The sequence below is a fragment of the Coregonus lavaretus genome (assembly GCF_964263955.1).
Source record: "Coregonus lavaretus genome assembly, contig: HAP1_SCAFFOLD_547, whole genome shotgun sequence".
Taxonomy (NCBI): domain Eukaryota; kingdom Metazoa; phylum Chordata; class Actinopteri; order Salmoniformes; family Salmonidae; genus Coregonus; species Coregonus lavaretus.
The window spans coordinates 65,561-78,667 of NW_028158994.1; the positions used below are offsets into that span (position 1 = coordinate 65,561).

The 13,107-nt window shown below is 49.1% G+C and overlaps 1 protein-coding gene across 1 annotated transcript in view; it reads right to left on the reverse strand.

Annotated features, from left to right (window-relative positions):
- The window catches only part of LOC311123376 (ciliary neurotrophic factor receptor subunit alpha-like), a 271,912-nt gene that overhangs the window by 63,130 nt on the left and 195,675 nt on the right, over positions 1-13,107 (reverse strand). The window contains exon 5 of the mRNA XM_084197647.1: positions 12,045-12,208. Coding sequence (XP_084053773.1) covers positions 12,045-12,208 — 164 coding nt within the window. The remainder of the gene's footprint in view (positions 1-12,044; positions 12,209-13,107) is intronic.

The following is a 13,107-nucleotide window of genomic DNA, read 5'->3' on the forward strand; positions in this document are numbered from 1 at the left end:
TGGTGCCCCCAATGCTTAAAACGTATGGACACATGACTGTCGCTTCAGATAAAACTTTCTGCTAAAATGGCATATATATATAAGTCTACTATCCCAGTGAAGACAGACGGACGTCGATCATGTCTGAATAATATAGGCCTAATGTCTGTTCAAACACTAGCAGCGACTCTGGACACTATGGATGTGTCCCGAACAACTCAGGACACTATGGATGTGTCCCAAATGACTCAGGACACTATGGATGTGTCCCAAATGACTCAGGACACTATGGATGTGTCCCAAATGACTCAGGACTCTATGGATGTGTCCCAAATGACTCAGGACACTATGGATGTGTCCCAAATGACTCAGGACACAATGGATGTGTCCCAAATGACTCAGGACACTATGGATGTGTCCCAAGCGACTCAGGACACTATGGATGTGTCCCAAGCGACTCAGGACACTATGGATGTGTCCCAAGCGACTCAGGACACTATGGATGTGTCCCAAGCGACTCAGGACACTATGGATGTGTCCCAAATGCAGGCCCAAAGGTAGTGCACTATAAAGGGAACAGGATATATCTTTATCACCTACAATGTGTATCGGTTTAAAGTGGCCTTTCCAACTACACACAGACACTTCATTCAACACAGCCTTGAGTTTTCTATTAGCTACATCAATGGTTACAGTTATCTGCTATCTGCTCATATCTGGGGTGAGTAGGCAGAGAGCGGGGCTTTAAGATGGAGAGGGGCCTAGCAGTGGACATGCTCTCTGAGGGCCCTCTCTATACTACTAACTCTATAGCGATGTCATTGAGGGCCTCTCTATACTACTAACTCTATAGTGATATCATTGAGGGCCCTCTCTATACTACTAACTCTATAGTGATGTCATTGAGGGCCCTCTCTACCCATAGTGATATCATTGAGGGCCCTCTCTATACTACTAACTCTATAGTGATGCCATTGAGGGCCTCTCTATACTACCAACTCTATAGTGATATCATTGAGGGCCCTCTCTATCTGCATAGTGATATCATTGAGGGCCCTCTCTACCCATAGTGATATCATTGAGGGCCCTCTCTACCCATAGTGATATCATTGAGGGCCCTCTCTATCTGCATAGTGATATCATTGAGGGCCCTCTCTACCCATAGTGATATCATTGAGGGCCCTCTCTACCCATAGTGATATCATTGAGGGCCTCTCTATACTACCAACTCTATAGTGATATCATTGAGGGCCCTCTCTACCCATAGTGATATCATTGAGGGCCCTCTCTATCTGCATAGTGATATCATTGAGAGCCCTCTCTACCCATAGCGATATCATTGAGGGCCCTCTCTACCCATAGCGATATCATTGAGGGCCCTCTCTACCCATAGCGATATCATTGAGGGCCCTCTCTACCCATAGTGATATCATTGAGGGCCCTCTCTACCCATAGCGATATCATTGAGGGCCCTCTCTACCCATAGTGATATCATTGAGGGCCCTCTCTACCCATAGCGATATCATTGAGGGCCCTCTCTACCCATAGCGATATCATTGAGGGCCCTCTCTACCCATAGTGATATCATTGAGGGCCTCTCTATACTACCAACTCTATAGTGATATCATTGAGGGCCCTCTCTACCCATAGTGATATCATTGAGGGCCCTCTCTATACTACTAACTCTATAGCGATGTCATTGAGGGCCTCTCTATACTACTAACTCTATAGTGATGCCATTGAGGGCCTCTCTATACTACCAACTCTATAGTGATATCATTGAGGGCCCTCTCTATCTGCATAGTGATATCATTGAGGGCCCTCTCTACCCATAGTGATATCATTGAGGGCCCTCTCTACCCATAGTGATATCATTGAGGGCCCTCTCTATCTGCATAGTGATATCATTGAGGGCCCTCTCTACCCATAGTGATATCATTGAGGGCCCTCTCTACCCATAGTGATATCATTGAGGGCCTCTCTATACTACCAACTCTATAGTGATATCATTGAGGGCCCTCTCTACCCATAGTGATATCATTGAGGGCCCTCTCTATCTGCATAGTGATATCATTGAGGGCCCTCTCTACCCATAGTGATATCATTGAGGGCCTCTCTACCCATAGTGATATCATTGAGGGCCCTCTCTATCTGCATAGTGATATCATTGAGGGCCCTCTCTATCTGCATAGTGATATCATTGAGGGCCCTCTCTACCCATAGTGATATCATTGAGAGCCCTCTCTACCCATAGCGATATCATTGAGGGCCCTCTCTACCCATAGCGATATCATTGAGGGCCCTCTCTACCCATAGCGATATCATTGAGGGCCCTCTCTACCCATAGTGATATCATTGAGGGCCCTCTCTACCCATAGCGATATCATTGAGGGCCCTCTCTACCCATAGTGATATCATTGAGGGCCCTCTCTACCCATAGCGATATCATTGAGGGCCCTCTCTACCCATAGTGATATCATTGAGGGCCCTCTCTACCCATAGCGATATCATTGAGGGCCCTCTCTACCCATAGCGATATCATTGAGGGCCCTCTCTACCCATAGTGATATCATTGAGGGCCCTCTCTATCTGCATAGTGATATCATTGAGGGCCCTCTCTACCCATAGTGATATCATTGAGGGCCCTCTCTACCCATAGTGATATCATTGAGGGCCCTCTCTACCCATAGTGATATCACTGAGGGCCCTCTCTACCCATAGTGATATCATTGAGGGCCTTCTCTATACTACCACCTACTATAGGGATTACTAAACGGTATGGAATTGTTTTAAGAAGGATACTAAGGATAATTTAGCTACTTCATTTATAATTTTAAGACCCCTAGAAGTCTAAAACGATAAATGATTTAATGAAGAAAAAAAAAGTTTGGCGTTCATGCTATTGCCCCATACAAACGCATTGAATAACAGATTCACTACATGGGAACAACAGATTGTCCCCCAAAATAATCTAAAGGAAGTTTGTTTTGAAGTGTCTGTCCTGTATCTGAGAGATATAAAAAATATCAGGAAACCATTGTTTTGGTTTTACACCATAGTCTCCATATATACTTCCATTCATTTTATCAACTGGTACCGGGGGACCTTCAGACGAGTCTAGTGAGGCCTGTGGGCGTCCTAGAGCAAAACATGTACAGTACCAGTCAAAAGTTCGGTCTTCTCAAAGCAACGTTTGTAGCGTCCGAACGGTTTGACCTACAAACCATGACAACTCTATGGAAAGGGGAGATTCTCAAGAACACGATGTTGATCTCCGTTTTGCTCTGTCCTCCATGTCAGGGGATTCACCTGAAGGTAACCGGTACCGGTATTAAAAAATGAATGTAAGTATGAAAAAGGGTTTAAACTTTAAAAAAATATATCATTATAATAAAAAAGTGTATATATATATATATATATATATACAGTTTCATTCAAAAGTTTGGACACCTACTCATTCAACGGTTTTTCTTTATTTTTTACTATTTTCTACAATGTAGAATAATAGTGAAGACATCAAAACTATGAAATAACAATGTAGTAACAAAAATATTTTATATTTGAGTGTCACGCCCTGGCTCTGGGGACACTGTTATGTTGAGCCAGGGTGTGTAATTCTATGTTTGTATTTCTATGTTGGCCTGAGTGACTCCCAATCAGAGGCAACGAGTGTCAGCTGGTTGTCTCTGATTGGGAGCCATATTTAACTGTCTGTCTTTCACTTTGTGTTTGTGGTTTCTTGTTCCGTGTTGGTTGGTTTATGTAACCAGGGACGTCACGTTTCGTTTTTGTTGTTTTGATCGTGTGATCATCTTGATATAATAAAATGTTCGCATTCAACGCTGCGCCTTGGTCCTCCTCTCTGGTAGACGATCGTGACAGAAGAAACCACCAAGATGTGACCAAGCAGCGTGTCCAGGAGCCATCGCCAGGGAGATCCCTAACAGATCTCCTTTGCCTCCTCGACTGGGTCAAGCCGAGTGAGGAAGAGAAGTGTAACACTCTGGCTCCACGGACCTTTATTCTTGAGCCAGGGTTGTTCATGTTCATTTGTTTTGGGTGTATTTCTATGTTGGGGTGTCTAGGTTGTGGTATTTCTATGTTGGGTGTTTGTATTCATTGACTCCCAATCGGAGGTAACGAGTGTCAGCTGTTCGGCTCGTTATCTCTGATTGGGAGCCATATTTAGGCTGTATGTTGTCCTGTGGGGTTTGTGGGTTTTTGTTTCCTTGTTGCTGTCGTTATCAGTAGTGGAACTTCACGTATCGTTCTTTGTTGTTTTCTCGTGTTGCACTTTAAGTAAATAAAGTCATCATGTTTCTCGGAACACGCGCTGCGCTTTGGTCTCATCATTCACACGATCGTGACAGAAAAACCCACCAAAAAAGGACCAAGCAGCGCGTCCAGGAGTTATGGACGCCTCCTAAAGATTTTTGGACATGGGAGGAGATCCGGGCTGGAAAGGGTCCTTGGGCACAACCGGAGGAGTATCACCGCCCTCGGGAAGAGCTGGAGGCAGCCAAAGCCGAGAGGAGGTGGTACGAGGAGGCAGCGCGAAGGCGAGGCTGGAAGCCCGTGGAAGAGAGGCAACCCCAAAAAGTTTTTGGGGGGGGGCACATGGCTTGGGCGACTGGGCAGCAGGAAGCTGCCACAGGGAGTATAGGTGAGAGGGCTAACGGAGTACGGGAGCCATTGGCGAGAAGAGGCAGGGATGTGTGTGTGGCACGGCGTGAAGGACTGAGGTGTGTTGCCAGTCCGGTCCGGCCCGTTCCTGATCCTCGGTTGAGGCCAGTGGTGTGTGTTCCCGGTATGGACCGGCCTGTTCCTACTCCACGCACCAGGGATACGGTGCGCTTCGCCAGCTCGGCCCGGCCTGTTCCGGCCACTCGCACCAGGGATACGGTGTGCGTCGCCAGCTCAGCCCTGCCTGTTCCTACTCCACGCACCAGGGAGACGGTGCGCTTCGCCAGCCCAGCCCGGCCTGTTCCTACTCCACGCACCAGGGATACGGTGCGCTTCGCCAGCCCGGCCCGGCCTGTTCCGGCCACTCGCACCAGGGATACGGTGCGCGTCGCCAGCCCAGCCCGGCCTGTTCCTGCTCTCCGCACTAGGCGTGAGGTGAGTCCCCAGGGTCCAGCATGCCCTGTTCCGGCTCCCCGCACTAGGCGTTATGGGAGTCCCCAGGGTCCAGCATGCCCTGTTCCGACTCCCCGCACTAGCCCTGAGATGCGTGTCCTCAGCCCGGTACCTCCAGTTCCGGCACCACGCATCAGGCCTACGGTGCGTCCCCAGGGCCAAGCATGCCCTGTTGCTTCTCCCCGCACTAGCCCTGTGATGCGTGTCCTCAGCCCGGTACCTCCGGTTCCGGCACCACGCAACAGGCCTACGGTGCGCCTCAGAGGGCCTGAACTGTCCGTCTGCCCAACGGGGCCTGAACTGTCCGTCTGCCCAACGGGGCCTGAACTGCCCGTCTGCCCAACGCCGTCTGAACTGCCCGTCTGCCCAACGCCGTCTGAACTGCCCGTCTGCCCAACGGCGCCTGAACTGCCTGTCGGCCCAACGCCGTCTGAACTGTCCGTCTGCCCAACGCCGTCTGAACTACCCGTCTGTACAGAGCCTACAAAGCCGCCCGTCTGCCATGAGCCTTCAGCGCCGTCCGCCAGATCGGAGCCGCTAGAGCTCTCCGCCAGACAGGATCAGCCAGAGCCTTCCGCCAGACAGGATCAGCCAGAGCCTTCCGCCAGACAGGATCAGCCAGAGCCTTCCGCCAGACAGGATCAGCCAGAGCCTTCCGCCAGACAGGAGCAGCCAGAGCCTTCCGTCAGACCGGATCAGCCAGAGCCTTCCGTCAGACCGGATCAGCCAGAGCCTTCCGTCAGACCGGAGCAGCCAGAGCCTTCCGTCAGACCGGATCAGCCAGAGCCTTCCGCCAGACCGGATCAGCCAGAGCCTTCCGCCAGACAGGATCAGCCAGAGCCTTCGGCCAGACAGGATCAGCCAGATCCGTCGGCCAGCCATGAGCAGCCAGATCCGTCGGCCAGCCATGAGCAGCCAGATCCTTCAGCCAGCCATGAGCCGTTCAGCCAGGATCCGCCTGAGCCAGCCAGCCAGGATCCGCCATTCAGTCCGGAGCTGCCCCTCAGTCCGGTGCTGCCACTTAGTCAGGTACTGTTCCTTAGCCTGGTGCTGGTCCTTATCCCGGTGCTGGTCCTTAGCCCGGTGCTGCCCCTTAGCCCGGTGCTGCCCCTTAGCCCGGTGCTGCCCCTTATCCCGGTGCTGGTCCGTAGTCCGGTGTTGCCCCTTAGTCCGGTGCCGCCCCTTAACCCAGTGGGGTGTAGTGGGGGGGTGGTAATGTGTAGGAGGCTAAGTAAGTGGGTAATGACTATGGTGGGGTGGGGACCACGACCTGGGCCAGAGCCGCCACCTGGACAGACGCCCACCCAGACCCTCCCCTAGACTGTTTGCTGGTGCGCCCGGAGGTCGCACCTTTAGGGGGGGGTAATGTAACACTCTGGCTCCACGGACCTTTATTCTTGAGCCAGGGTTGTTCATGTTCATTTGTTTTGGGTGTATTTCTATGTTGGGGTGTCTAGGTTGTGGTATTTCTATGTTGGGTGTTTGTATTCATTGACTCCCAATCGGAGGTAACGAGTGTCAGCTGTTCGGCTCGTTATCTCTGATTGGGAGCCATATTTAGGCTGTATGTTGTCCTGTGGGGTTTGTGGGTTTTTGTTTCCTTGTTGCTGTCGTTATCAGTAGTGGAACTTCACGTATCGTTCTTTGTTGTTTTCTCGTGTTGCACTTTAAGTAAATAAAGTCATCATGTTTCTCGGAACACGCGCTGCGCTTTGGTCTCATCATTCACACGATCGTGACAAGAAGGGCTTGACATTATGGCAGAAGGGCGAAAGGCTGGCGAGGGACATGGAGACCTGGTCCACGGGTAGGGGAGACGCCCAGAAAATGTTTAGGGGGGGGCTAACGCCGTGGACGTCGGGCCAGCAGGAGACCGCGGCAGAGCGGCCCAGCGGATTGGCAGAGGAGGCCGCCAGGTTACGGGGGCCACTGGTCGAAGAGGGGGTGGAAGATGTAGAGGCACGGCGAGAGGTACTGGCGTGTGTTGCCAGTCCGGTCCGGCCTGTTCCTGATCCCCACGTAGGGCCAGTGGTGTGTGTTCCCAGTACGGTCCGGCCTGTTCCTGCCACTCGCACCAAGTCTACGGTGCGCATCGCCAGCTCGGTCCGGCCCATTCCTGCTCCCCGCACCAAGTCTGTGGTGCGTTTCGTCAGCCCAGTCCGGCCCATTCCTGCTCCCCGCACCAAGTCTGTGGTGCGTTTCGTCAGCCCTGTCCGGCCCGTTCCTGCTCTCCGCACCAAGTCTGTGGTGCGCGTCGCCAGCCCAGTCCGGCCCATTCCTGCTCCCCGCACCAAGTCTGTGGTGCGTTTCGTCAGCCCTGTCCGGCCCGTTCCTGCTCCCCGCACCAAGTCAGTGGTGCGCGTCGTCAGCCCGGCACGGCCCGTTCCTGCTCCCCGCACCAAGTCAGTGGTGAGCTTCGTCAGCCCGGTCCGGCCCGCTCCTGCTCCCCGCACCAAGTCAGTGGTGCGTTTCGTCAGCCCGGCTCGGCCCGCTCCTGCTCCCCACACCAAGCCAGTGGTGTGCGTCGTCAGTCCGGCACGGCCCGTGCCTGTTCCACCGGTGGCGGGTCCGGCACCGGTCAGGTGCTGCGTCACGCCGGAGCTAGAGCAATCCGCTCCACCAGTGTTCAGTTCAGCTCTGGTCAGCAGGGCCAGATCGGACCAGGGGTACTTTGGGGGGTTAGAGAAGGAGTGGGGATCATGCCCGGAGCCGGATCCGCCGCCTAGGCGGAGTGCCCACCCGGTCCCTCCCCTGTGGTATTTAGTTGGCGCGGTCGGAGTCCGCGCCTTTAGGGGGGGGTACTGTCACGCCCTGGCTCTGGGGACACTGTTATGTTGAGCCAGGGTGTGTAATTCTATGTTTGTATTTCTATGTTGGCCTGAGTGACTCCCAATCAGAGGCAACGAGTGTCAGCTGGTTGTCTCTGATTGGGAGCCATATTTAACTGTCTGTCTTTCACTTTGTGTTTGTGGTTTCTTGTTCCGTGTTGGTTGGTTTATGTAACCAGGGACGTCACGTTTCGTTTTTGTTGTTTTGATCGTGTGATCATCTTGATATAATAAAATGTTCGCATTCAACGCTGCGCCTTGGTCCTCCTCTCTGGTAGACGATCGTGACATTGAGATTCTTCAAATAGGTCTGGTATAAGGTATAATGGATGTAGGTCTGGTATAAGGTATAATGGATGTAGGTCTGGTATAAGGTATAATGGATGTAGGTCTGGTATAAGGTATAATGGATGTAGGTCTGGTATAAGGTATAATGGATGTAGGTCTGGTATAAGGTATAATGGATGTAGGTCTGGTATAAGGTATAATGGATGTAGGTCTGGTATAAGGTATAATGGATGTAGGTCTAGTATAAGGTATAATGGATGTAGGTCTAGTATAAGGTATAATGGATGTAGGTCTGGTATAAGGTATAATGGATGTAGGTCTGGTATGAGGTATAATGGATGATCAATAAATAGCCTAGCCTGGTGGAACCAGCCTGATTATGAACCAATCTATTTACCAGCCTGATGGCTGCGTTCACCATTCTATTTCACTTCACATTTTATGATATCTGAAGTGAAAGAAAGCTGAATGTAGCGATCAGGTTGGTTCCATCATGCTAATCATAACCACCGTTGATAATGTAATCAGTGCAGAGTGTGTGACCCACTGTGACACTCTGGCTCTATGGACTTTATAATTGAGCCAGGGTTGTTCATTTTCATGTGTTTGGGTGTATTTCATTTGGTGGTGTTGGGGATGGGTGAGTTTCATTTTGTTTGTGTCTATGGTGATTGGTCTATGACTCCCAATCGGAGGTAACGAGTGTCAGCTGTCGGCTCGTTATCTCTGATTGGGAGCCATATATATTCTGTGTGTTTTCTCCTTTGTTTTGTGGGTTATTGTTTCCTTGTTACTTGTTCCGTGTGTCAGTAGTTTGTAACTTGAGGACTTCACGTATCGTCTTTTGTTTTGTTTTCGTGAGTACGTTATTTAATAAATATCATGTTCACTCGCAACGCTGCGCATTGGTCTCCTCCTTCAGACGGTCGTGACACCCACCAGTATCTTTGATGAGGGTCCAGCTGATCTATGCTGCTATGCTCATCAATAACCTCACCTCCAGCCTCACCTCTTGCCTGCTCACCAACAGTCTTCAATGGGGAGACCAGAACTGGGTTTGATCTGACCTGTTCAAACTTCAACATAGGTAGATTCTGACACACAAACAGGTGCTATCAGTAACTGCTATTGGTAATAGAACAGTGACTGTGTGTGTTTGTGTTCACAGAAACATGTATTGAGCCAGTACATGGAGACTTGCAAGATGATGTGAAGTCCAGGACTGACAGACAGGCTTGATACTGATATCTCTGAATGGAGAGAGACCTGCCACTCTGACAGACAGGCTTGATACTGATATCTCTGAATGGAGAGATTCCTTAGCTTAGTGATGAGCTCTGAGGCCACTATGGTGTTGAACGCTGAGCTGTAGTCAATGAATAGCATTCTCACATAGATGTTCCTTTTGTCAAGGTGGGAAAGGGCAGTGTGGAGTGCAATAGAGATTGCATCATCTGTGGATCTGTTGGGGCGGTATGTGAATTGGAGTGGGTCCAGGGTTTCTGGGATGATGGTGTTGAGCCATGACCAGCCTTTCAAAGCACTTCATTGCTACAGATGTGAGTTCTACAGGGTGATAGTCATTTAGACAGGTTACCTTGGCGTTCTTGGGCACAGGGACTATGGTGGTCTGCTTGAAAAATGTAGGTAATACAGACGGGGTCAGGGAGAGGTTAAAAATGTCAGTGAAGACACTTGCCAGCTGGTCAGCGTATGCTCTGAGTACGGGTCCTTGTAATCCGTCTGGCCCTGCGGCCTTGTTATCCGTCTGGTCCTGCGGCCTTGTTATCCGTCTGGTCCTGCGGCCTTGTTATCCGTCTGGTCCTGCGGCCTTGTTATCCGTCTGGCCCTGCGGCCTTGTTATCCGTCTGGCCCTGCGGCCTTGTTATCTGTCTGGCCCTGCGGCCTTGTTAATGTTAACCTGTTTAAAGGTCTTACTCATATCAGCTATGGAGAGCGTGATCACATAGTCATCCGGAACAGCTGGTGCTCTCATGCATGGTTCAGTGTTGCTTGCCTCGAAGCGAGCATAGAAGGCATTTAGCTCATCTGGTATGCTCGTGTCAATGGGCAACTCTTGGCTGGGTTTCCCTTTGTAATCTGTGATAGTTTGCAAGCTCCCAAGTGGCGCAGCGGTCTAAGGCACTTCATCTCAGTGCTTGAGGCTTCACTACAGACCCCCTGGTTCAATTCCAGGCTGTATCACAACCGGCCGTGATTGGGAGTCCCATAGGGTGGCACACAATTGGTCCGGGTTTGGCCGGTGTAGGCCGTCATTGTAAATAAGAATTTGTTCTTAACTGACTTGCCTGGTTAAATAAATAAATAAAATATCCGACGAGCGCCGGTGTTATAGGATTCGATTTTATTACACCCAACTATGTATACTGATCAAAAATATGAATGCAGCATGTAAAGGGTTGGTCCCATGTTTCATAAGGTGAAATAAAAGATCCCCGAAATGTTCCATACGCACAAAAGCTTATTTCTCTCAAATTTTGTGCACACATTTATTTACATCCCTGTTAGTGAGCATTTCTCCTTTGCCAAGATAATCCATCTACCTGACAGGTGGCATATCAAGAAGCTGATTAAACAGCATGATCATTACACAGGTGCACCTTGTGCTGGGGACAATAAAAGGCCACCCTAAAATGTGCAGTTTTGTCACAAAACACAATACCACATATTCTCAAGTTTTGAGGGAGCGTGCAAATGGCATGCTGACTGCGGGAATGTCCACCAGAGCTGTTGCCAGATCATTTAATTTTAATTTCTCTACCATAAGCCCCCTCCAACATTGTTTTGGAGAATTTTGCAATACGTCCAACCGGCCTCACAACCGCAGAACATTTATAACCATGTCAGCCCAGGACCTCCACATCCGGCTTCTTCATCTGCGGGATCGTCTGAGACCAGCCACCCGGACAGCTGATGAAACTGAGGAGTATTTCTGTCTGTAAAAAGTCCTTTTGTGGGGACATACTCATTCTGATTGGCTGGGCTCCGCAGTGGTGGGCCTGGCTCCAAAGTGGGAGGGTCTTTGCCCTCCCAGGCCCACCAATGGCTCCGCCCCTGCCCAGTCATGTGAAATCCATAGATTAGAGCCTAATGAATTTATTTAAATTGACTGATTTCCTTATATGAACTGTAACTCAGTAATAACTTTGAAATTGTTGCATGTTGCATATATATTTTTGTTCAGTATAGTTCATGACTGGGTGGAATGCATTTTCTTATATCAGCTAGTTCATGACCTTGTGTATCAATAACACTGTATACTGTCCAGGATGAAATGTGAGCCCAGTCCTCTGTAATATACCTGGCTTAATCAATACATAACCTAATATTCTGCAAACACATTCAACCAGTGATGAAGGGAATCTGACCTCTGATCAGGGCATCAGGGCAGAGCTCACTTAGCACAACTTATACATTAATCATCTATAGGAAAAGTTTATGCATAGGTACTGAGAGGAATGTTTATGCATAGGTATTGAGGTATTGAGAGGGAAAGGTGATCTTTCACATTTGTTGTTCAACATGCAGTGTACATACAGTGGGGAAAAAAAGTATTTAGTCAGCCACCATAATTTGCAAATAAATTCATAAAAAATCCTACAATGTGATTTTCTGGATTAATTTTTCTCAATTTGTCTGTCATAGTTGACGTGTACCTATGATGAAAATTACAGGCCTCTCTCATCCTTTTAAGTGGGAGAACTTGCACAATTGGTGGCTGACTAAATACTTTTTTCCCCCACTGTACATTCACCTTGCTACTACAGTAGTGTTAGAAAGGTTTTAACGCACGTGTTGCCACTGGTCTCTGATGAGGGGTCGGTAGCGTAGGAAGTACTTCAGGGGGAAGCTCTCTACATCAGGCCAGGTAGAAGGGCTCTTCCAGGTGACTTCCAGACGACGCACGTTGTTGGGGATGGGAGTGGCCACCACCTTTTCAGGGGGGTCTGGTTTCACTACAGGGAGAGAAGAGAGAGATGGGTTAGGGTTCACATCACCACAATACAGTATATAGAGAGATGGGTTAGGGTTCACATCACCACAATACAGTATAAAGAGAGATGGTTAGGGTTGACATCACCACAATACAGTATAAAGAGAGATGGTTAGGGTTGACATCACCACAATACAGTATAAAGAGAGATGGTTAGGGTTGACATCACCACAATACAGTACATAGAGAGATGGGTTAGGGTTGACATCACCACAATACAGTATATAGAGAGATGGGTTAGGGTTGACATCACCGCAATACAGTATATAGAGAGATAGGTTAGGGTTGACATCACCACAATACTGTATATAGAGAGATGGGTTAGGGTTGACATCACCGCAATACAGTATATAGAGAGATGGGTTAGGGTTGACATCACCACAATACAGTATAAAGAGAGATGGTTAGGGTTGACATCACCACAATACAGTACATAGAGAGATGGGTTAGGGTTGACATCACCACAATACAGTATATAGAGAGATGGGTTAGGGTTGACATCACCACAATACAGTATATAGAGAGATGGGTTAGGGTTGACATCACCGCAATACAGTATATAGAGAGATAGGTTAGGGTTGACATCACCACAATACTGTATATAGAGAGATGGGTTAGGGTTGACATCACCGCAATACAGTATATAGAGAGATGGGTTAGGGTTGACATCACCGCAATACAGTATATAGAGAGATAGGTTAGGGTTGACATTACCACAATACAGTATATAGAGAGATGGGTTAGGGTTGACATCACCGCAATACAGTATATAGAGAGATAGGTTAGGGTTGACATCACCACAATACTGTATATAGAGAGATGGGTTAGGGTTGACATCACCACAATACAGTATATAGAGAG